The sequence below is a fragment of the Coregonus clupeaformis genome, chromosome 1 (genome assembly GCF_020615455.1).
Source record: "Coregonus clupeaformis isolate EN_2021a chromosome 1, ASM2061545v1, whole genome shotgun sequence".
NCBI lineage: Eukaryota > Metazoa > Chordata > Actinopteri > Salmoniformes > Salmonidae > Coregonus > Coregonus clupeaformis.
The window spans coordinates 15542327-15567839 of NC_059192.1; the positions used below are offsets into that span (position 1 = coordinate 15542327).

Consider the following 25513-nt stretch of genomic DNA (forward strand, 5'->3'; position numbering starts at 1 on the left):
TCAACCAGGCAAAGAGTCAATACAGGACTAAGATTGAATCGTACTACACCGGCTCTGACGCTCGTCGGATGTGGCAGGGCTTGAAAACTATTACAGACTACAAAGGGAAGCACAGCCGCGAGCTGCCCAGTGACACAAGACTTCCAGACGAGCTAAACCACTTCTATGCTCGCTTCGAGGCAAGCAACACTGAAGCATGCATGAGAGCACCAGCTGTTCCGGATGACTATGTGATCACGCTCTCCATAGCCGATGTGAGTAAGACTTTTAAGCAGGTCAACATTCACAAGGCCGCAGGGCCAGACGGATTACCAGGACGTGTACTCCGAGCATGTGCTGACCAACTGGCAAGTGTCTTCACTGACATTTTCAACATGTCCCTGACTGAGTCTGTAATACCAACATGTTTCAAGCAGACCACCCTAGTCCCCGTGCCCAAGGACTCTAAGATAACCTGCCTAAATGACTACCGACCCGTAGCACTGACGTCTGTAGCCATGAAGTGCTTTGAAAGGCTGGTCATGGCTCACATCAACACCATTATCCCAGAAACCCTAGACCCACTCCAATTTGCATACTGCCCCAACAGATCCACAGATGATGCAATCTCTATTGCACTCCACACTGCCCTTTCCCACCTGGACAAGAGGAACACCTACAGTGGGGAAAAAAGTATTTAGTCAGCCACCAATTGTGCAAGTTCTCCCACTTAAAAAGATGAGAGAGGCCTGTAATTTTCATCATAGGTACACGTCAACTATGACAGACAAATTGAGAATAATTTTTTTTCCAGAAAATCACATTGTAGGATTTTTTATGAATTTATTTGCAAATTATGGTGGAAAATAAGTATTTGGTCACCTACAAACAAGCAAGATTTCTGGCTCTCACAGACCTGTAACTTCTTCTTTAAGAGGCTCCTCTGTCCTCCACTCGTTACCTGTATTAATGGCACCTGTTTGAACTTGTTATCAGTATAAAAGACACCTGTCCACAACCTCAAACAGTCACACTCCAAACTCCACTATGGCCAAGACCAAAGAGCTGTCAAAGGACACCAGAAACAAAATTGTAGACCTGCACCAGGCTGGGAAGACTGAATCTGCAATAGGTAATCAGCTTGGTTTGAAGAAATCAACTGTGGGAGCAATTATTAGGAAATGGAAGACATACAAGACCACTGATAATCTCCCTCGATCTGGGGCTCCACGCAAGATCTCACCCCGTGGGGTCAAAATGATCACAAGAACGGTGAGCAAAAATCCCAGAACCACACGGGGGGACCTAGTGAATGACCTGCAGAGAGCTGGGGCCAAAGTAACAAAGCCTACCATCAGTAACACACTACGCCGCCAGGGACTCAAATCCTGCAGTGCCAGACGTGTCCCCCTGCTTAAGCCAGTAAATGTCTATAGGCCCGTCTGAAGTTTGCTAGAGTGCATTTGGATGATCCAGAAGAGGATTGGGAGAATGTCATATGGTCAGATGAAACCAAAATAGAACTTTTTGGTAAAAACTCAACTCGTCATGTTTGGAGGACAAAGAATGCTGAGTTGCATCCAAAGAACACCATACCTACTGTGAAGCATGGGGGTGGAAACATCATGCTTTGGGGCTGTTTTTCTGCAAAGGGACCAGGACGACTGATCCGTGTAAAGGAAAGAATGAATGGGGCCATGTATCGTGAGATTTTGAGTGAAAACCTCCTTCCATCAGCAAGGGCATTGAAGATTAAACGTGGCTGGGTCTTTCAGCATGACAATGATCCCAAACACACCGCCCGGGCAACGAAGGAGTGGCTTCGTAAGAAGCATTTCAAGGTCCTGGAGTGGCCTAGCCAGTCTCCAGATCTCAACCCCATAGAAAATCTTTGGAGGGAGTTGAAAGTCCATGTTGCCCAGCGACAGCCCCAAAACATCACTGCTCTAGAGGAGATCTGCATGGAGGAATGGGCCAAAATACCAGCAACAGTGTGTGAAAACCTTGTGAAGACTTACAGAAAACGTTTGACCTGTGTCATTGCCAACAAAGGGTATACAGTGGGGAGAACAAGTATTTGATACACTGCCGATTTTGCAGGTTTTCCTACTTACAAAGCATGTAGAGGTCTGTAATTGTTATCATAGGTACACTTCAACTGTGAGAGACGGAATCAAAAACAAAAATCCAGAAAATCCCATTGTATGATTTTTAAGTAATTAATTTGCATTTTATTGCATGACGTAAGTATTTGATACATCAGAAAAGCAGAACTTAATATTTGGTACAGAAACCTTTGTTTGCAATTACAGAGATCATACGTTTCCTGTAGGTCTTGATCAGGTTTGCACACACTGCAGCAGGGAATATGGCCCACTCCTCCATACAGACCTTCTCCAGATCCTTCAGGTTTCGGGGCTGTCGTTGGGCAATACGGACTTTCAGCTCCCTCCAAAGATTTTGTATTGGGTTCAGGTCTGGAGACTGGCTAGCCACTCCAGGACCTTGAGATGCTTCTTACGGAGCCACTCCTTAGTTGCCCTGGCTGTGTGTTTCGGGTCGTTGTCATGCTGGAAGACCCAGCCACGACCCATCTTCAATGCTCTTACTGAGGGAAGGAGGTTGTTGGCCAAGATCTCACGATACATGGCCCCATCCATCCTCCCCTCAATACGGTGCAGTCGTCCTGTCCCCTTTGCAGAAAAGCATCCCCAAAGAATGATGTTTCCACCTCCATGCTTCACGGTTGGGATGGTGTTCTTGGGGTTGTACTCATCCTTCTTCTTCCTCCAAACACGGCGAGTGGAGTTTAGACCAAAAAGCTCTATTTTTGTCTCATCAGACCACATGACCTTCTCCCATTCTTCCTCTGGATCATCCAGATGGTCATTGGCAAACTTCAGACGGGCCTGGACATGCGCTGGCTTGAGCAGGGGGACCTTGCGTGCGCTGCAGGATTTTAATCCATGACGGCGTAGTGTGTTACTAATGGTTTTCTTTGAGACTGTGGTCCCAGCTCTCTTCAGGTCATTGACCAGGTCCTGCCGTGTAGTTCTGGGCTGATCCCTAACCTTCCTCATGATCATTGATACCCCACGAGGTGAGATCTTGCATGGAGCCCCAGACCGAGGGTGATTGACCGTCATCTTGAACTTTTTCCATTTTCTAATAATTGTGCCAACAGTTGTTGCCTTCTCACCAAGCTGCTTGCCTATTGTCCTGTAGCCCATCCCAGCCTTGTGCAGGTCTAAAATTTTATCCCTGATGTCCTTACACAGCTCTCTGTTCTTGGCCATTGTGGAGAGGTTGGAGTCTGTTTGATTGAGTGTGTGGACAGGTGTCTTTTATACAGATAACGAGTTCAAACAGGTGCAGTTAATACAGGTAATGAGTGGAGAACAGGAGGGCTTCTTAAAGACAAACTAACAGGTCTGTGAGAGACGGAATTCTTACTGGTTGGTAGGTGATCAAATACTTATGTCATGCAATAAAATGCAAATGAATTACTTAAAAATCATACAATGTGATTTTCTGGATTTTTGTTTTAGATTCCGTCTCTCACAGTTGAAGTGTACCTATGATAAAAATTACAGACCTCTACATGCTTTGTAAGTAGGAAAACCTGCAAAATCGGCAGTGTATCAAATACTTGTTCTCCACACTGTATAACAAAGTATTGAGAAACTTTTGTTATTGACCAAATACTTATTTTCCACCATAATTTGCAAATAAATTCATTAAAAATCCTACAATGTGATTTTCTGGAGAAAAAAAATCTCATTTTGTCTGTCATATTTGACGTGTACCTATGATGAAAATTACAGGCCTCTCTCATCTTTTTAAGTGGGAGAACTTGCACAATTGGTGGCTGACTAAATACTTTTTTTCCCCACTGTACGTGAGAATGCTATTCATTGACTTCAGCTCAGCATTCAAATACCATAGTGCCCTCAAAGCTCATCACTAAGCTAAGGATCCTGGGACTAAACACCTCCCTCTGCAACTGGATCCTGGACTTCCTGACGGGCCGCCCCCAGGTGGTAAGGGTAGGTAACAACACATCTGCCACACTGATCCTCAACACGGGGGCCCCTCAGGGGTGCGTGCTCAGTCCCCTCCTGTACTCCCTGTTCACCCATGTCTGCATGGCCAGGCACGACTCCAACACCATCATTAAGTTTGCCGACGACACAACAGTGGTAGGTCTGATCACCGACAACGATGAGACAGCCTATAGGGAGGAGGTCAGAGACCTGGCCGTGTGGTGCCAGGATAACAACCTCTCCCTCAACGTGAGCAAGACAAAGGAGATGATTGTGGACTACAGGAAAAAAAAGAGGACTGAGCACGCCCCCATTCTCATCGACGGGGCTGTAATGGAACAGGTTGAGAGCTTCAAGTTCCTTGGTGTCCACATCACCAACAAACTATCATGGTCCAAACACACCAAGACAGTCGTGAAGAGGGCACAACAAAGCCTATTCCCCCTCAGGAGACTGAAAAGATTTGGCATGGGTCCTCAGATCCTCAAAAAATTATACAGCTGCACCATTGAGAGCATCCTGACTGGTTGCATCACCGCCTGGTATGGCAACTGCTTGGCCTCCGACCGCAAGGCACTACAGAGGGTAGTGCGTACGGCCAAGTACATCACTGGGGCCAAGCTTCCTGCCATCCAGGACCTCTATACCAGGCGGTGTCAGAGAAAGGCCCTCAAAATTGTCAAAGACTCCAGCCACCCTAGTCATAGACTGTTCTCTCTGCTACCGCACGGCAAGCGGTACCGGAGTGCCAAGTCTAGGTCCAAAAGACTTCTCAACAGCTTCTACCCCCAAGCCATAAGACTCCTGAACAGCTAATCATGGCTACCCGGACTATTTGCACTGCCCCCCCACCCCCATACGCTGCTGTATTATTATTTAGAAACTAAAGTATTAAAACAGCCGGCCCCCCTTGCACCGGTACCCCCGTTATATAGCCTCCCTACTGTTATTTTATTTTACTTCTGCTCTTTTTTTCTCAACACTTTTTTGTTTTATTCTACTTTTTTATTAAAAATAAATGCACTGTTGGTTAAGGGCTGTAAGTAAGCATTTCACTGTAATGTCTGCACCTGTTGTATTCAGCGCATGTGGTCAATACAATTTTATTTTATTTTATTTGATTTAAATAGTACGCAGTCGGAATTATCCGAAATACAAGTTACAACTCGTGACAGCGGTCGTAAGGAACCCAGTTCTAACCCAGTTAGGATAACTCAGTATAGGAAACGGATGTATAGAACACAGGTTTATTGCCAAGACACATGGTAAGACACACAAACACCAGTATTTCTGAAGAAAAAAACTGTAGATTCAATAATGTCCATGTAAGAAAATGGATACAATTCATTTTACAATGATCTTTCACCATGGAATAACCAGGTATGTACTATGTAAGTACTAACCAAGTAAGTACTATTACTAATTGATATTTCAGAGGTTATCAGTAACTTTTATCATGTGTGTTACATAAAGGGTTATGATGGGTTGTTTTTGGTTGTTTTTAGTTGTTTTGGTTAAGTTAGTAGGACCCTAGTACATCTATTTTCTGGTCCATCCATTATATTTCTTCTAGGTAGATATTCTGCTCTGTGTCCATCTTTCATGCACTTGCTTGAAAACTGCTGTCTCTCTGAGTGACATGGATTCACATAGAACTACATATAGAATCCTTTTGTAATCTAATAGGATCTCTGTGTGGATTCATGTAACCTCAACTGCTCCATTTCCATTTCTGTTTTCATCAGCTTGCTTCAGTGGAATGCCACTCTCTCCATCCAGTTCAGCTCTGCAAAGCAGGAAAGGTGCAATTAGATGTTACATGGTCATTCATCCAATTCTGAATACTGATTAAATACTGGGTAACCTTTACTTAAAACATATACGTATAATGCTTTATAACTTGTTATGAGCCTTTGTAAAGAATCGGTTTAAACCTTGGCATAGGTAGATGCTTTATAACTTGTTATAAGCATGTATGAACATTTATAAAAATTTCGTTTATATAATTAAGCAAAAAGGCCAGAGGGGGTGTTGTATATTGGCCATTATAAACTGGGTGGTTCGAGCCCTGACTGCTGATTGGCTGACAGCTGTGGTATATCAGACCATAGACCACGCAATGCGTTGTGCCTAAGAACAGCCCTTAGCCGTGATATATTGACCATATACCACAAACCCCCCAGGTGCCTTATTGCTATTATAAACTGGTTACCAATGTAAATAGAACAGTAAACAAGTATTTTGCGTCATACCCATGGTATATTGTCTGATATACACACAGCTGAGGTGCAGTTTCAGCCAATCAGCATCCAGGACTCAAACTACCTGGTTTATAATGCTTTATAACTTGTTGTAAGCATGTATGAGCCTTTATAAAAATTCAGTTTATGCATTGGCATGGGTATAATGTTTACAACTTGTTATAAGCATGTATGAGCCTTTATAATGTCTTATAATCAGACCCATGACAAGTCTTACAATGCATTATATAACTGCATCCTTATTGTAAACTGTATTTGTTTCCCCTTTTCTTCACAAGCACTTGATTGTATCTTATAAGCCCATATGGGCTGTGCACTAAATGGTGTATGAAACTGAAATTAAATAAATAAATCATCAATCAATCATATACTGTACCTAGATGCTTTAGATGAAGTGTTACCAAATACAATTCCTGCTCTACCTTGGTCTCTCTATGTCCTCGATGAACTCTGGCAGGCGAACATTGAATGTTTCTGGGAGGAGCAAAGCCACTAGTCCGGTACCAACAGCCACCAAGCTATATATCACAGCAGGGAGGAGCTCCCACACATCGTCCAATAGGGCGACGAGGGGAGCGATGGACACGCCCAGCCGACCCACAAACGAGGTGTAGCCAACGCCGTTCTGCCTGAGGGACCAAACGAAAAAGTAATTTAGAGTGCAAAAGAGGACAGATCTGTGCAAAAATAATGATAATCTGGCAGCATAATTAAATTGGAAACTTCTCTTCAACAATGTGTGTTATAAGGAGGCAACAACATTACAGAACGTTCAGATAGAAATGTATTGTGTAGAACAGAGTTGATTGTCTGTCAAGTAGGAATCGTGTTAGCGCTATTTGTTACATTTCTATCTGCAACATTGTGAAAGACATTTCCCGTCACTGAATACACACCAGGACTACTGGTCATTACATTAAGTGAACACTATGTGATATAGTAGTTTATTGGTCACTCACCGAACTACTGTTGGGTAGAGCTCAGTGGTATAAAGGAACATTATTGTGAAGGATGCTTCTGACAGGCCTTTCCCAAAAAGACCCATGATGGTACGAAACACCCACATACCTGAGTTAAGATATGAAAACATGGACGACTGAATCTAAGGCCAACAACTGACAAATACCACCCAGGGCTCAAAATGCAAGTGCACAAAGAAAACAAACAGCATCAATGGTCTATGTTCCACAAGGAACACAAAGGTAAGTAAGTAGGTAAGTAAAAACGTAAGTAAAGTAAAAACTTAACACATGTAGTGCACTGTTGCAAAGTCGAATAATCCATTATTAGCTAACGATATCTTTCAGGAACCAACAAATACCTTGAGGAACAAATATGTTGATGAAGACACAGGCTCCAGTCAAAAGCAGTGTCCCAACCTGTCCTGGTTTTCGGCCAAACTTGTTCAAGAAGTAATAGACCACAATCTTTCCAGGCATCTCGATGGCAGCGTATATGAACTGTGTGAAGTAGACATTCATGCCAAACCCAGTGATGTTCAGGCTGATGCCGTAATATGTAAACGCAACTCCATACCTACAGGTTGAAGAAAATAAGGAACTTATGATCAAAAATACTTTTAAAGGTTATACATTTCCACCTGCAACTAGCGCCAAATCAGTGGAGGCTGCTGAGAGGAGAACGGCTCATAATAATGGCCAGAACGGAGCAAATGGAATGGCCTCAAACACCTGGAAACCATGTGTTTGATGTATATGATACCATTCCACCTATTCCGCTCCAGTCACTACCACGAGCCCGTTCTCCCCAATTAAGGTGCCACCAACCTCCTGTGCGCCAAATGTCAATGGATGGCCCAATGGATGGCAAATTGAATATGATAAGGTAAGAAGCAGTACTAAGCCATTTTAGGCGTTTCTAAGCAGTGTCCTTTAAGAACCTTGAAGAAATTGAAATTATGGCTAAAATAGTACATCTTGCTCCTTTAAATTTGATAGCCAGACAAGTTGGAGAGAAAACATTGAAGGGAAACTGTTTTTTTCATTAATCCACTGTTGATACAGTCCCAAAATTTTTTTCATGTCAGCAGTTTTCAAGATATTGGACTTTCAAGAAGCAAAGTGTCACTGGCCACATTATCATGATGATCCGTTTTGCATGTGGCCGATGATGTGGACTATATCAACAGTGGACCAATGAAAAAATACTAAAATATAGTTTTTAAGTGGAGTTTCCCTTTAAGGGCATTTACTGTAAGATTAATTATATGGCATCAGACCTTGGTGAGATCCAAAAGTGTTTTCACCTACTTACCATAGTATCCCTGTGCAAATGGCAAGTTTCCTTATATTTGGAGTTCTCACAAGGTCCACAAAACCGTACTTCTTGTCCTCATTTTCAACTGTTACTGCATTCGTAAGGGTCTGTGGGCATCCAAAAAGGCATGTTTTTATGTTAAACTTTTGATCCAACAACTCATTTCTAGGTGTATCTTATTTGCTTACCTAGATAGCTCAGAATTGTATTTAACCTGCGGCTATTAGTCATTAGTTTCACCATTGTCATGAAGCCACGCATGCTAAAATGAGCAGCATTTTCTGAGTACGGTGTTGATATTAGGACAGCCTCAGTCTCAGCAGGACTTGAGATTGAAAGAAGCCCTGTTGAGACTATGGCTCTCCTAATATGATACCACATATGTGAGCATTAAATGTACCTGTGGTGTGATCTCAGCCATACACTTGGATCTGTTGTTCATCTTGGCACATTTCTCCAGGTAGAAAAGGGCTTTTTCTTTTTCTCCATTCGCTAAGAGCCACCTAGCAGACTCTGGAAGCCACCTGCAATGGCACAGATCCCTGTTGACACCAGGCAAGACCACCACATGGTCTCTAATAATAATGTTAGAAATAACATGTTAGAAACCTTTCCTTTTAGTAGATATATATACCGTTATTTGCCCAGGAGAGGGAATTTGTATTGCACAAATAGTAAGGTCTGACTTCACCCGTACATCCACAAACATTTAAAACAGTTTTACCTATACATGTTTTACCACGGGACAAGTTTTAACTTTGAACTCATCAAACCAAATATAACACATAATATCAAAGTAAAATGGGTTGTGTACCACCAGGTAATGACAGCCAAGACAAGAGGCGAGGTAACTGCTATGGTCAGCCACCTCCAGTCGTTCACAAAGTATGCAATGCTAGCTAGCAGCATGTTTCCACCTGTCCAATCCAGGCTTACTATCACTCCAGCAAAGGTCCTGTGTTGAATGTCAAACCATTCCACACCTGTTGAAATGTCCAGGAAAGAGAGTTTGTAATGAATTATATTTGAATGTTAAAGTAAATACAGATTTCTATGCTAACACTTACATCTAATGTCACGCAACTCAGTTTTTTTTTCATTTACTTTTCAGATTTGTCTCTACATAATTTGCAGAGTGCCTCTACAGTTAAAGTTCATATTGAACAAACTGAATATTCCTAGAAGCTACAGCAGGAACATAAAAGATCACTCAGTCATGCAATATATCACTAAATCAATCATCAACCTTTTTATATGTATAATTTATGAAAACCCAGTGTATTTAATTTAACCCCAAATTTAACCAAGATCAATTCCCTTGAGGTTTAAAATCTCTTGTAGAGGGAGACTATAATAATATTATACATTTTACATTTTAGCAGACGCTCTTATCAAGAGCAACTTACAGGCGCTATTATGGTTAAGTGCCTTGCTCAAGGGCACATCGACAGATGTTTCACCTAGTCGGCTCGGGGATTTGAACCAGTGACCTTTCAGTTACTGGCCCAACGCTCTTAACTGCTAGGCTACCTGTTTAACACTTTAATATGTATAACACGTTACAATACAAAGCACAATCAGGGACTAACTCACTGAGTACAATGGAGATTATGCTTATTCCAGATAGTGTCACTCCGGTGAAAAATCTCATGATACAAAACATGACATAGGAGGTGGAGAAGGCACTGGTAAAGGCAAACACCATAGTTGACAGGTAAGCCACCATCAGCATTGCCCTCCGGCCGAATCTGTTCAAAGAAAAATAAAACATTATAAAGGCAAATTATCAGTATATCATAATATGTCACGCCCTGGCTCTGGGGACTCTTGTATGTTGAGCCAGGGTGTTAGTTTCTTTGTGTAGTGTCTATGTTTTGTTTCCTATGTTCTGTTCTAGGTTATGTGTTTCTATGTTGGCCGGGGTGGTTCTCAATCAGAGGCAACGAGAATCAGCTGTTGCTTGTTGTCTCTGATTGGGACCCATACTTAGGCAGCCTGTTGTGCACTTGTGTTTTGTGGGATCTTGTTCCGTGTAGGTTTGTGTTGTTAACCGAGGACTTCACATATCGTTTGTTGTGTTATTGTGTTGCTAAGTACACTATTAAAGAAGATGTACGCATATCACGCTGCGCCTTGGTCCACTCATTTCGACGAGCGTGACATAATGTAAAGTGTTCCCATATTTCTATACACAATGCAGCTAAGTAAAAGACAACAACATGCTATTAAACACTAGACACTATCAGAGTATTTCATTTCTGTAAAGGATTCAATTGAACACCAAAGGCTGAGCCTAATATAGTGTATAAGAGTGCATACAAGATGTTTTGTAGTGATTCCTATGTTGTTGATATAAAGAAGATTTGTTGGGCTGTGGTGTGTAATGAGGAGGAACCAGACATTGCACTTGACACATTTATGAAATTGCTTATTCCAGTTACTAATAAGCATGGCCCCTTTTTAAAAAATGACTGTAAAAACTGCTAAATCCCTGTGGATTGATGAGGAATTGAAAAATTGTATGGTTGAGAGGGATGAGGCAAAAGGAATGGCAAATAAGTCTGGCTGCACAACCGATTGGCAAACGTACTGCAAATTGAGAAATCATGTGAATAAACTGAATAAAAATAAGAAGAAACTATACTATGAAACAAAGATAAATGATATAAAGAATGATAGTAAAAAGCTTTGGAGCACCTTAAATGACATTTTGGGCAAACATGCAAACTCAGCTCCATCATTCATTGAATCAGATGGCTCATTCATCACAAAATCCACTGATATTGCCAACGTTTTTTCATTGGCAAGATTGGCAAACTTAGGAATGACATGCCAGCAACAAACGCTGACACTACACATACAAGTATAACTGATCAAATTATGAAAGACAAGCATTGTAATTTTGAATTCCGTAAAGTGAGTGTGGAAGAGGTAAACAAATTATTGTTGTCTATCAACAATGACAAGCCACCAGGGTCTGACAACTCGGATGGAAAATTACTGAGGATAATAGCGGACGATATTGCCATTCCTATTTGCCATATCTTCAATCTAAGCAAACTAGAAAGTGTGTGCCCTCTGGCCTGGAGGGAAACAAAAGTAATTATGCTACCCAAGAATAGTAAAGCCCCCTTTACTGGCTCAAATAGCCGACCAATCAGCCTGTTACCAGCCCTTAGTAAACATTTACTAAGGGCTGGTAAAAAAAAAATGTCTCAAAAAAATGGTGTTTGACCAGATACAATGCTATTTTAAACAAATTGACAACAGACTTTCAGCACGCTTATAGGGAAGGACATTCAACAAGCATGGCACTTACACAAATGACTGATGATTGGCTGAGAGACATTTCTGATAAAAATATTGTGGGAGCTGTTTTGTTAGACTTCAGCGCGGCTTTTGATATTACCGATCATAGTCTACTGCTGGAAAAACGTATGTGTTATGACTTTACACCCCCTGCTATATTGTTGATAAAGAGTTACCTGTCTAACAGTGTTCTTTAATGGAAGCCTCTCCAACATAATCCAGGTAGAATCAGGAATTTCCCAGGGCAGCTGTCTAGGCCCCTTTTTTCAATCTTTACTAATGACATGCCACTGGCCTTGAGTAAAGCCAGTGTGTCTATGTATACGGATGACTCAACACTATACACTACAGCAAGTGAAATCACTGCAACACTTAACAAAGAGCTGCAGTTAGTTTCAGAATGGGTGGCAAGGAATAAGTTAGTCCTAAATATTACAAAAACTAAAAGCATTGTATTTGGGACAAATCATTCACTAAACCCTAAAACTCAACTAAATCTTGTAATTAAATAACGTGGAAATTGAGCAAGTTGAGGTGACTAAACTGCTTGGAGTAACCCTGGATTGTAAACTGTCATGGTCAAAACATGTTGATACAACAGTAGCTAAGATGGGGAGAAGTCTGTACATAATAAAGCGCTGTTTTAACAACACTATCAACAAGGCAGGTCCTACAGGCTCTAGTTTTGTCGCACCTGGACTACTGTTCAGTCGTGTGGTCAGGTGCCACAAAGAGGGACCTCGGAAAATTACAATTGGCTTAGAACAGGGCAGCACGGCTAGCCCTTGAAATGTACACGGAGAGCTAACATTAATAATATGTATGTAAATTTCTCATGGCTCAAAGTTTTTGTAAGAAGTGTTGATGTCACACCAGCCTTCACTTTGGCTCCCCCTCTTGTCCAGCTCATGCGTTCGGCGTCGCCGGGCTTCTAGCTGCTGCCGAACCTGCTGCTGGCAAACGCCCTTTACTCATCAACCCCGGACTTGTCTCGTCATCATTACACACACACCTGGTTCCAATCCCCACTCTATTACTGTATATATACTCCCTCTTTCATTTGTCTTTGTCGGTCATTGTATATGTTGCTTGTTTTCCTGAGAGGAATCGCTCCTACTATTTCCTGAGTACTTTATATTTTGCACTGTGGATTTCATTCCGCTTTAAGCTATGGTGCTTTAATAAATTCAGTAGTTCTAAATCCTGCGACTGCCTCCTGCCTACTCCTCTCTACACTTGTGACAGTTGACATGCTGAATGCACCGAGGTGTCTGTTTAAACTACTAGCACACAGCTCGGACACCCATGCATAACCCACAAGACATGCCACCAAAGGTCTCTTCACCGTCCCCAAATCAAGAACAGACTACTGGAGGCGCACAGTACTACATAGAGCCATGGCTACATGGAACTCTATTCCACATCAGGTAACTGATGCAAGCAGTAGAATCAGATAAAAAAATAATTAAAAATACACCTTATGGAACAGTGGAGACTCTGAAGAGAGACACACACAGGCACAGACACGCACGCTAAACACAGGTACACATGGATTTTGAATTGTAGATATGTGATAGTAGAGTAGTGGCATGAGGGAACACACTTAATGTGTTGTGAAAAATGTTATGAAATGTAATGTCTTGAATTGTATATAACTGCATTAATGTTGCTGGTCCCCAGGAAGAGTAGCTGCTGCCTTATCAGTAGTTCTAGAATGGTGTATTTGTATTTGTATTTATTATGGATCCCCATTAGCTACTCTTCCTCGGGTCCAGCAAAATTAAGGCAGTTATACATTTTTTAAAACTTTACAACAGATTTCACAACATATTAAGTGTGTGCCCTCAGGCCCCTACTCTACTACCGCATATTTACAACACAAAATCCATGTGTACGTGTGTGTATAGTGCGTATGTTATCAAGGTTATTATAGTTTTGCGATGTAATATTTACATTTACATTTTAGTCATTTAGCATTTACAGTAGTGACATTTTCGTACTGGTGACCCGTAGGAATCGAACCCAGAACCCTGGTGTTGCAATATTAGTTGATAATTCTATTCGTTTTTAGATTTTTATTAGAAATTCAGTTTAGTTTCAGTTCGTTTTCAGACTTGATTTACTCGTTTTTATTTAGTATCATGTTTGAAAAAAACATTTGTTTTTAGTTTTTATATTATTTAGTTTCAGCTTTAGTTTTAGTGTTAGGCACAGAAAGTAGCCTTTGCGTGGGAGGCTAGGAACCATTTATGTGTTGTAGGCCTATAGTTTGTTTTCTTTGGCATGTCACTTCTTACCACTGGGGGGCAGTATTACTTAAGGTGAGGGGCCAGGATAGACATATACAGTGGGGAAAAAAAGTATTTAGTCAGCCACCAATTGTGCAAGTTCTCCCACTTAAAAAGATGAGAGAGGCCTGTAATTTTCATCATAGGTACACGTCAACTATGACAGACAAATTGAGGAAAAAAAATCCAGAAAATCACATTGTAGGATTTTTAATGAATTTATTTGCAAATTATGGTGAAAAATAAGTATTTGGTCACCTACAAACAAGCAAGATTTCTGGTCTCACAGACCTGTAACTTCTTCTTTAAGAGGCTCCTCTGTCCTCCACTCATTACCTGTATTAATGGCACCTGTTTGAACTTTTTATCAGTATAAAAGACACCTGTCCACAACCTCAAACAGTCACACTCCAAACTCCACTATGGCCAAGACCAAAAGAGCTGTCAAAGGACACCAGAAACAAAATTGTAGACCTGCACCAGGCTGGGAAGACTGAATCTGCAATGGTGAAGCAGCTTGGTTTGAAGAAATCAACTGTGGGAGCAATTATTAGGAAATGGAAGACATACAAGACCACTGATAATCTCCCTCGATCTGGGGCTCCACGCAAGATCTCACCCCGTGGGGTCAAAATGATCACAAGAACGGTGAGCAAAAATCCCAGAACCACACGGGGGACCTAGTGAATGACCTGCAGAGAGCTGGGACCAAAGTAACAAAGCCTACCATCAGTAACACACTACGCCGCCAGGGGACTCAAATCCTGCAGTTTCAGACGTGTCCCCCTGCTTAAGCCAATGCATGTCCAGGCCCATCTGAAGTTTGCTAGAGTGCATTTGGATGATCCAGAAGAGGATTGGGAGAATGTCATATGGTCAGATGAAACCAAAATATAACTTTTTGGTAAAAACTCAACTCGTCGTGTTTGGAGGACAAAGAATGCTGAGTTGCATCCAAAGAACACCATACCTACTGTGAAGCATGGGGGTGGAAACATCATGCTTTGGGGCTGTTTTTCTGCAAAGGGACCAGGACGACTGATCCGTAGTAGGAAAGAATGAATGGGGCCATGTATCGTGAGATTTTGAGTGAAAACCTCCTTCCATCAGCAAGGGCATTGAAGATGAAACGTGGCTGGGTCTTTCAGCATGACAATGATCCCAAACACACCGCCCGGCAACGAAGGAGTGGCTTCGTAAGAAGCATTTCAAGGTCCTGGAGTGGCCTAGCCAGTCTCCAGATCTCAACCCCATAGAAAATCTTTGGAGGGAGTTGAAAGTCCGTGTTGCCCAGCGACAGCCCCAAAACATCACTGCTCTAGAGGAGATCTGCATGGAGGAATGGGCCAAAATACCAGCAACAGTGTGTGAAAACCTTGTGAAGACTTACAGAAAACGTTTGACCTGTGTCATTGCCAACAAAGGATATATAACAAAGTATTGAGAAACTTTTGTTATTGACCAAATACATATTTTCCACCATAATTTGCAAATAAATTCATTAAAAATCCTACAATGTGATTTTCTGGAATTTTCTTCCTCATTTTGTCTGTCATAGTTGACGTGTACCTATGATGAAAATTACAGGCCTCTCTCATCTTTTTAAGTGGGAGAACTTGCACAATTGGTGGCTGACTAAATACTTTTTTTCCCCACTGTATCTGTATTTGTGTCATGATGGCGTCTGTGAGAGCATGGGCAGCGCCATTGAGGCCATCTCTATCTTGAAATTTTCCATTTTTTTCTTCACGAGTAAAATTAATTGGCTGATTATTTCTGATGACCCGGCTGTCAGGACTCCAACCGGGTCATCAGGTCATGCCAACCGGATCATCAGGAGGGATCAGCCAATAAAGTTGGAAGTCCCGCCCAGTTGACTAAATCAAAATGGCAGAAGTCCTCAACGGCGCTGCCCATGCTAATATAGGCTTTTGGCCACTAGGACTCCAGGACATAGGTTTGAATAGGTTTGGATTATAAATCAATCCTAATGTGACTTGGATTTAAAGGATAAGCGCCTAGACTGGTGCAAGAAATATGGTGGAAGGAAACTTTCTTGCCCATGTTTACACCAATCCAATGCTTTTTTTTAACTTTAGTAGTAGATGTAAGGAGAATCAAGTACCTTTACCTTATCTGTCAGAAAGAGTGAAGACATTGCACATTTGACATGTTATGTAGTATTAAACATGTGTTATGTAATATTAAACATGAAGCACTGAGGTTGCGATGATTGCTGGATTCATCAGGCTGGCATCTTCCTGCGGTCCTGCTGCTCCACGGCTGTACTCTCTGATTTGATGGAGGAAAAAAGACTGCTTCCCTCATCAGTGTCTCTGTCTCTGTTGAGCGAAGTGCCACAGACACACTTGGGCCCTTCAGGCAAACTGCTGCAGGGGTTGGATCGAAGTTGGCTGCCAGAGGATTCAGTATGCATGCGAAGCGCTCACGCAGTGACTCCAGGAGGACCTGTGCCAACTGTTTTGAAACCGTAGTTGACTGCAAGGTTAAGAAGACACGGCACTGGCTGTCAGTTTGAAGTTGGTTTGCCCAAAGTTTAGATTTAAAAAACTAAAACTAAACATAATTTATGATGGTTTTTATTTTATTTTAGTTAGCTTCTGCGTCATAGATAATAGTTTCAGTATAGTTTTTGTTTTTTCCAATTTTCGTTTTTTTTATTTTCGTTTCGGTTTTCGTTTATTATAATAACCTTGGTGTGTATACACGAGTTTGTGTGAAGTAGTAAGGGTTCTTTCTGTATAGTGCATACATACCTGTCACTGAGGAAACCGAATAAAGGAGCCCCACACATTACTCCAATGAAGAAAATGGTAGCTGTCGCTTTGTTCATCCCTTTTCTATCGCATACAAGGTCCCACTTTAAAGAGATCATAACAATAACCAAAGTGATCAACATGTTCAATGCTTACCATCTTTGAAACAAAACAGACAGAAAAGGAAGAGACTTACCTCTGTAGCAAGAGTGGATTTGAAGGTGCTGTTGTCATATACCCATCCATTCTGGCAGGGGACTGTAGCTAGGTCACTGTCATTGGAGTTGGACAGAAGGTGGAACTGGGACTCTGGGAACATCTTACAGGAGCTTGGAGTCCCATCTTCCTGTACTGGAATACTGACAGTCAGTCTCTGCTCCTGGGTCAGATTCCCAAAGACACCCTCATCATCCAGAGCGCTAAGGTCACAATGGTGAGAGGGCACAGCAGCTATGAAGTTATTCAGTAAGAAGTGACACGGCAGGGTCATGCGAGAGAGACTCTGAATCAGGACGATCATTATTTGAAATTTCCCAAATCCATTGATTTCTGAGAGGACATTGTCAAATTTCATTTTGAAAAGCCCTTTGGAGTCGCCAGAACTCCTCTCAATAAAGTAGCAGCAACCCCCTCTAATGCTGTCTGAAGAGACAATCCTCTACTCCTCTGCTCTTCTTACAGTTGGTCATTCATTCTGTGTGTTATATAAAAGTCGGAAAATAGGATAAGGACACATTTACCAGCATAGTGTTAACCATTCATTGATCCTAAGCAAAGATACAGTACCAGCTGATAAAGCAAAAGCTTGGTCCCAATAAATGGGATGTTATTCTTATGTTTTTTTTAGGCAAGTACCATAAACTATAGCATTAGAGGTGCTGAAGTGATAAATCGGTAACACTTTATTTGGAAAATCCTAAATAAATGGTTGGTTTGTAGATGTTCAACTAACTCTCAACAGCATTTAAACTAACTATCCACTAACACTAACCCTTACTTTAACCCTATAAACATAACCATAACTCCAACAAGCTGTTGTGTATCAACAGAGTTGCAGACTTGCAGTTGATAGTTTGAGTATCTGACTGTCAGTATTCCAGTGAAGGAAGATGGGACTCCCAAGTTCCTGTAAGATGTTCTCAGAGCCCCAGTTCAACCTTCTGTCCAACTCCAATGACAGTGACCCAGTTACAGTCCTCTGTCAGAATGGATGGGTATATGACAACAGTACCTTCATATCCAAATGGCTACAGGGGTAAGTCTCTCCATTTTCCAGCTCTTTTGATTCAACGATGGAAAGCATTGAACATTTGGATCATTTTGTAGCTGTTCTGTTGTACCCAAGACACCAGTGACACCAGGGCCTGTATCCACAAAGCATATCAGAAAAGGTCCTAAATCCTGTTAATACCTGTTTTAAGACATTGCCCAGACAAAGTCTGAGCCAGGAGTAAAATCAACTCATAAAAGTTTATCTCAGCTGGTAATAAAGACAGTTTGATGTACGGCAAAGGAAAGACAGTGATGACGCTCGTTGACGTTGTTGCAAATGATGGGCACAACCAATCGCGATGAAATGTTGCAATGGTAAAACGTTTGATATCATTTTCGTCTGACACGATCACTTGATTGTTTCCAGTTTTTGCATTGTCATGCTGAAACAAGAAAGGGCCTTCCCCAAACTGTTGCCACAAAGTTGGAAGCACAGAATAATCTAGAATGTCATTGTGTAGCTCAGTTGGTAGAGCATGGCGCTTGCAACGCCAGGGTTGTGGGTTCGTTTCCCACAGGGGGGCCAGTATGAAAATGTATGCACTCACTAACTGTAAGTCGCTCTGGATAAGAGCGTCTGCTAAATGACGTAAATGTAAATTATATGCTGTAGTGTTAAGATTTCCCTTCACTGGAACGAAGGAGCCTAGCCTGAACCATGAAAAACAGCCCCAGACCATTATTTCTCCTCCATCAAACTTTCTAGTTGGCAAAATGCATTCGGGCAGGTAACGTTCTCCTGGCATCCGCCAAACCCAGATTTGTCCGTCGGACAGCCAGATGGTGAAGCGTGATTCATCACTCCAGAGAACGCATTTCCACTGCTCCAGAGTCCAATGGTGGCAATTTTTACACCACACCAGCTGACGCTTGGCATTGCACATGGGGATCTTAGGTTTGTGTGTGGCCGCTCAGCCATGGAAACCCATTACATGAAGCTCCCGACGAACAGTTATTGTGCTGATGTTGCTTCCAGAGGCAGTTTGGAACTCTAGTGAGTGTTGCAGCTGAGGACAAACAATTTTTACGCACGGCCACTTGTGTGGCCTACCACTTAATTTGCAAATAAAATCATAAAAAATCCTACAATGTGATTTTCTGGATTTTTTTTCCTCAATTTGTCTGTCATAGTTGACGTGTACCTATGATGAAAATTACAGGCCTCTCTCATCTTTTTAAGTGGGAGAACTTGCACAATTGGTGGCTGACTAAATACTTTTTTTCCCCACTATAGCTCCCCATATACTAGCCTAAGATTGAACTTTTCTATACCACGTATCATATGACTGCCTACAAAACCAAAATTACCTTATTTTTGTGCACATAAAAATCTGCCAATTGTATACACAGTCTGCCAATGGTATAAATAATTGATAGAACTGCAATACAGAACTTCGATACGCCCTGAATCTACACAAACAAATGTGTTATTCTAGGGCAATTCTTTAAAACAAAGTGTTTATTTGAATCCTGGAGACATACTAATACGTTATACATCCTCAGAGGGTGGAGGGGGACCTGTTGGAGTGATCTTGACCTCAGTGACATGTATTGATAAAATAAAGGTTTAAGGAAATACATGCATGCACCACATTATTACAAGACAAAACAGCTCAATCAAGCCTGATGGTCTTGTATGTATAAAAGCAAAGCTTGAGAAGGTAGCGTAATGGGATAATATCTTACTGTGCTGTATGCGGTTAATTATGAATTAGGCTGTTTGAGAAGGTTTGAATCCTAAGCAACCTGCCAACACATAGTTTGAAGTACAATACCAACATAGCTACTGTAGTAGGTCAAACCTGTGTGCTGGAAATCCTTGGTAGAGCATGGGTGGAATAGTCATTGTGGTGCTCATCTGAATTTCCTTTCTTTTTCGGCTTCAGACCAAAGCCTATTCTCACTTAAAACGTAGTTTTTATTTTTTAATTCCATGTTTTTTACACCAGAAGGCGAATATGCAACATTATTATACAACATTATAATGAAGCAATAAGGCATGAGGGGGTGTGGTTTATGGCCAATATACCACGGCTAAGGGATGTTCTTATGTTGCGGCATGCCTGGATTTAGCCCTTAGCCGTGGTATATTGGCCATATACCACAAACCCCCGAGGTGCCTTATTGCTACATATTATAAACTGGTTACCAACGTAATTAGAACAGTAAAAAGTAATGTTTTGTCATACCTGTGGTATACAGGTCTGATATACCACAGCTTTCAGTCAAACAGCATTCAGGGCTCGAACCACCCAGTTTATAATCAGCAGACTAATGCCTATTCTCACTTAAAATGTAGTTTTTAATATGCTTAGAGTTGCAGTCAAAACAGCTCATAAAAGTCTGTCAGTGGTATGAATACTTGGTAGAACAGTAATACAGAGACCAGCTACCCTCAATGTACACACAGTTCTGTATTGGTGTGTAATCTCAGAATTTTTTTTATTCTATGGAAAATGTTATATACGGTGCCTTCGGAAATAATTCAGACCCATTTACTTTTTCCATATTTTGTTATGTTACAGCCTTATTCTAAAATTGATTAAATAGTTTTTTTCCCCTCATTAATCTACACACAATACCCAATAGTGACAAAGCGAAAACAGGTTTTTTGAAATTTCTGCTAATTTATTAAAAATAAAAAAAACAGAAATATCACATTTACATAAGTATTCAGACCCTTTACTCAGTACTTTGTTGAAACACCTTTAGCTGTGATTACAGCCTTCATTCTTCTTGGGTATGACGCTACAAGCTTGGCACACCTGTATTTGGGGAGTTTCTCCCATTCTTCTCTGAAGATCCTCTCAAGCTTTGTCAGGTTGGATGGGAAGCATAACTGCACAGCTATTTTCAGGTCTCTCCAGAGATGTTCGATCGGGTTCAAGGCTCTGGCTGGGCCACTCAAGGACATTCAGAGACTTGTCCCGAAGCCACTCCTGTGTTGCATTGGCTGTGTGCTTAGGGTTGTTGTCCTGTTGGAAGGTGAACCTTCGCCCCAGTCTAAGGTCCTGAGCACTCTGGAGCAGGTTTTTATCAAGGATCTCTCTGTACTTTGCTTCATTCATCTTTCCCTTGATCCTGACTAGTTTCCCAGTCCCTGCCGCTGAAAAACATCCCCACAGCATGATGCTGCCACCACCATGCTTCACCATGAGAATGGTGCCAGGTTTCCTCCAGACGTGACGCTTGGCATTGAGGCCAAAGAGTTCAATCTTGGTTTCATCAAACCAGAGAGTCAGAGTCCTTTAGGTGCCTTTTGGGGTAGGTTGATTACTTTATCCTATCCCAGGTATTCTTTAAAGAGGTGGGGTTTCAAGTGTCCTGGCGTCGTGAGGGAGCTTGTTCCACCATTGGGGTGCCAGAGCAGCGAACAGTTTTGACTGGGCTGAGCGGGAACTGTGCTTCCGCAGAGGTAGGGGGGCCAGCAGGCCAGAGGTGGATGAACGCAATGCCCTCGTTTGGGTGTAGGGACTGATCAGAGCCTGAAGGTACGGAGGTGCCGTTCCCCTCACAGCTCCGTAAGCAAGCACCATGGTTTTGTAGCAGATGCGAGCTTCAACTGGAAGCCAGTGGAGTGTGCGGAGGAGCGGGGTGACGTGAGAGAATTTGGGAAGGTTGAACACCAGACAGGCTGCGGCATTCTGGATGAGTTGTAGGGGTTTAATGGCACAGGCAGGGAGCCCAGCCAACAGCGAGTTGCAGTAATCCAGACGGGAGATGACAAGTGCCTGGATTAGGTGTGGATGTGGAAAAAGTCAAGGGGCCTGAATACTTTCCGAAGGCGCTGTATGTCCTCTACCATTAGAAACTGTAATTTTATTTCTGGGGTAAATTAGTTGAAATTAAATAGACCGAGAATAGAACTACTGCAACATTACTTTTGTACCTGCAGGCGTGGTGGGAGTATCACACCCTTGGGACAGAAGTAACAGCTGGCGAGAAGTGCACAATAAATGTAGTAGGAGATGTATTTCACCATTTTCAATGACTTCTCATGCTTAGCCCTACCAATCAGATATGCTCCAGCTGGCGTGCTCCTCGTGTATTGATAGAATAAACGTCTTTATTCTCTTCACAAACGGCAAATTCATGCTTATCCAGTGGTGATTTTAGCATGTAAATCTTGGTGGGGCAAACTCCCCCCCAAAATGTTTTGATGCATGCCAGCAAAGCCACTGCACAACACAACACAACACTGAACAGTGCATTAATTGCACTACAACGGTGACAAACGGTACCCACAAACTGTTAGGGCCTACATAAAGCTGTCCCAACAGCAGAGTCCCAACAGTAGTCCCAACACCTTACCACTGCTACACCTGGCTATCAGCAGAGCCTTGTCTGGCAGTGAAACAGTTCATTCAGCCTCATTTACTGCCTTTTAAAAAAACATAGCTGATATGGCTGACTTTCTTAAACAAATGTGGTTTCTACTGACAGTTGAGATGTACAAACTATGGCATAAGGGGACGGCGGATAAGAGGCAATCCGTAATTTCGATTAAGACATTAATGAGTGAGCTAGGATGGACGTAGTCAATATAACTATTTGTACAGCGACAGAATTCAGAACATGGGCCATACTTACAGCATTCTCCCTGTACACCAAGTCAGAACCATAGGATAAATAAAGGGGGCATATAAGCAGACAATGAAAACTCTTACAATATTCAATGATTACATTTCTCTAAAACAGGTTATAGGCTACATGTGCACCACAAAGTCAGAACAGTAGGCTAAATTATGAGGGGAAAAGGGACCAAATTATTAGGGCGAGGAACATGGGCTACTAACAGCTTACTACAAAACATACACTTAGAATTACTTTCTTTTCTACAGTATACATATCTCCCTGGCATATTACATCATTTATGCAGCAGCATACAAGACATTTTTGGACTCACCTTGTTGTGCTGTGCTCACTTGAACAGGAAGGTGGCGCGGCGGTCCTTCGTTGGCAAATTTGTCATCAAAGTCTGGCATTCTCTGGATTCATGGTGCTTTCAAGACAACTGGGAACTCTGAAAAAAACAAGGTCGAATCATGATGACGTCAGTGATCTTCAGGTCGGAGCTCTAGGCCTTAGTTCCCAACATGCAATTCCGAGTTGGATGACCGTTCAAACTCATTTTCCCAGTTGGAGCTCGTTCCCAGTTGTCTTGAACTCACTGAAGTCTGAGATTTCCCAATTCTGAGTTACCATTTGTTTTGAGCGCGGTAGAAGTCATGCTGGATTGACAGCATGGCCAATGTTGAATGTTTTGCCTTTTAAGCTTGGAAAAGAGACCCTTAAACCCAGACTTGGACCACACACCGATGAGCACCAATACGTTTTATATAGAATTTCTCTTCATTATTTCTCATCATATGACAAGGATTTACCAGTAGATTGTCGACTTGATTCATGATGATGACTGCTAGCTCGCTAGCTAAGACTTTGAAAGTATGATGTTGACATGATCAGTCCAATCAAAGCTACTATAGATATAACGTGATTTGATGTAATTTTATCTGTGGCCAATGACCTTGAGCCTTCTTGGATGGGCACTTCTAATGTAACTCCATGGCAGCACCCAAGGGGCTTGAATTTTCAAGCTCTACCTGTAGATTTTGCAGCGAAGTAGTGTCCCCATGAGTGACAGAACACTGAGCCAATCACGGCGCAACTAGAGAACATTACCAACCCCTACGCTCCGTATTTTACGCTGGCTGCCCCACCACCACAGAAAGCACTGAGCTAGGCTTAAACACCCGCAATTTTCAAACATTTTGTCACTTGTTGATATTGCAGTTATGCCTCTTTATGTCCCGCCTACCGTGTGGGTTGATTGGCAATAGTGTTGGCCAATCACCAGTCAGCACCACATTCATGTTCTGTGTAACTTTCATTTTGGGGCAGTTTACTTGAGGTACGGCCCCGGCCTAGAACCTAGATTGTTCTGTGCTGGAGCTAGTCAGTCCTCAAAAGTGTGCGTTGTTTGTGTACTGTTAGAAATTGCGTAATTCAAATCTGGTATTGGAATAAGAGAAAACATAATCAAGAGATATTCAATCCAAGCTAAATTTATTATATGCAAAATGTATGTATGATAAGTATGATGGTTCGTATACGGGCTCACTGAAATACCACGCAGGGCAGACAGAGAACTGGCTTCCTCATTACAAATTATTCCTTAAATATCCTGACAGTTTTAGTTCCTGCTCTCTTCTGGGCCTATCAGGGTAGAGGTTGAGCGTGGTTTAGACTTACTCAACCTATCGCTGGCGCTCAGGCTGGTCCCAGCCCCTTGGCGCTCCACTGTTGCCAGGTGTCTAGTTGTTTTGCAACTTATCCAGAAAGTCAGCACTTTTGCAGTACACGTCCTTGGACGGTTCACTGATCACAAAGAGGCAGTGTAGTCTAGTATTTTGAGACACAAGTTCTTATCTCCCCCTACTCCCTAAAACAGCTCCTCACATTAATCACAGCTTGTTAGGTGAAACAATTTATATCAGTACAGTACAAACCTTTTATGCTTAATCATTAATGCATTCTTTCTAAGCCAATACAATCACGGTTACATCAAAAGTAATGCAATGTCTATATTAAGGTGTAAGGGGTAAATTATTCCTGTTTTCTTTTCAGCTAAACGTTTTATATCCCTCAGTTAATGGTATTTTCTCCCTAATATATCTTCATACTCTTCCTCTTTCCCTAAATGAGATTTAATCCCTTGCCTTTCCTCTACTATCCTTCTATCATTACTGGATCAATGATAATTTACATTTTATAATAACTGTAATAACTATCAATAATAATTGTAATAACTATTACACATTATGTTGTGCCCTTTTTCTGATAATGTTATAATTGTAGCCTATTCCATCACTTTAGTTTAAAATATAAGTTTGTTTATGTAACAAATCCAGAACCCACCACAGGCTGGCGCTATTCCCCCAGCACAACAGCCAATGCCACTTGCATCCCCTGTTCCCCATAACGAAAATAAATTATCGTTCTAAAATGTACCAACTATTTGTATACACCACTGGCGTCAAGCAACCCATCGAATAAAGTAATAACAATTAGAATTTATCAAAGCACTGCCTTCCAGTCAAGCATTCAGACCTCCACTTGAAATCCCACAGCTCAACCCAACTCGCTTGACTCTATCTTATTATTTCAGTTCACTATTCAATTTCTTTAACTGTTCTCTCTGATTAGGCCCTAATTAATAAAACAAATACTTGTTATTGTTGATAAGCATACATTTAATGATATTCCTAACATTTGAACTATCTCTCACCCCTCCCCTTGCTCCTTTC

General features: G+C 41.8%; 1 protein-coding gene across 1 annotated transcript; it reads right to left on the reverse strand.

Annotated features, from left to right (window-relative positions):
- Window positions 1–5255: 5255 nt before the first annotated feature.
- On the reverse strand, window positions 5256–17508 carry LOC121574243 (solute carrier family 22 member 7). The gene is made up of 10 exons (XM_041886872.1): window positions 17131–17508; window positions 16935–17038; window positions 10154–10308; window positions 9375–9543; window positions 8961–9084; window positions 8558–8667; window positions 7605–7819; window positions 7243–7351; window positions 6706–6912; window positions 5256–5808 (listed from the first exon to the last, which is right to left on the reverse strand). The coding sequence occupies exons 1-10, from the start codon at window positions 17506–17508 to the stop codon at window positions 5724–5726; spliced, it is 1656 nt and encodes a 551-aa protein (XP_041742806.1). The 3' UTR covers window positions 5256–5723.
- Between the last annotated feature and the right edge of the window lie 8005 nt (window positions 17509–25513).

Bases quoted from the DNA above. Each gene is read 5' to 3' on its own strand.
- LOC121574243 (XM_041886872.1), bottom strand. From the start codon at position 17,508: ATGAAATTTGACAATGTCCTCTCAGAAATCAATGGATTTGGGAAATTT. The intron at 9,544-10,153 runs GTGAGTTAGTCC...ACATTTCAACAG, and splicing joins CATAATCTCCATTGTACTCA to GTGTGGAATGGTTTGACATT. The intron at 7,820-8,557 runs GTAAGTAGGTGA...TTCAACCTGTAG, and splicing joins ATTTGCACAGGGATACTATG to GTATGGAGTTGCGTTTACAT.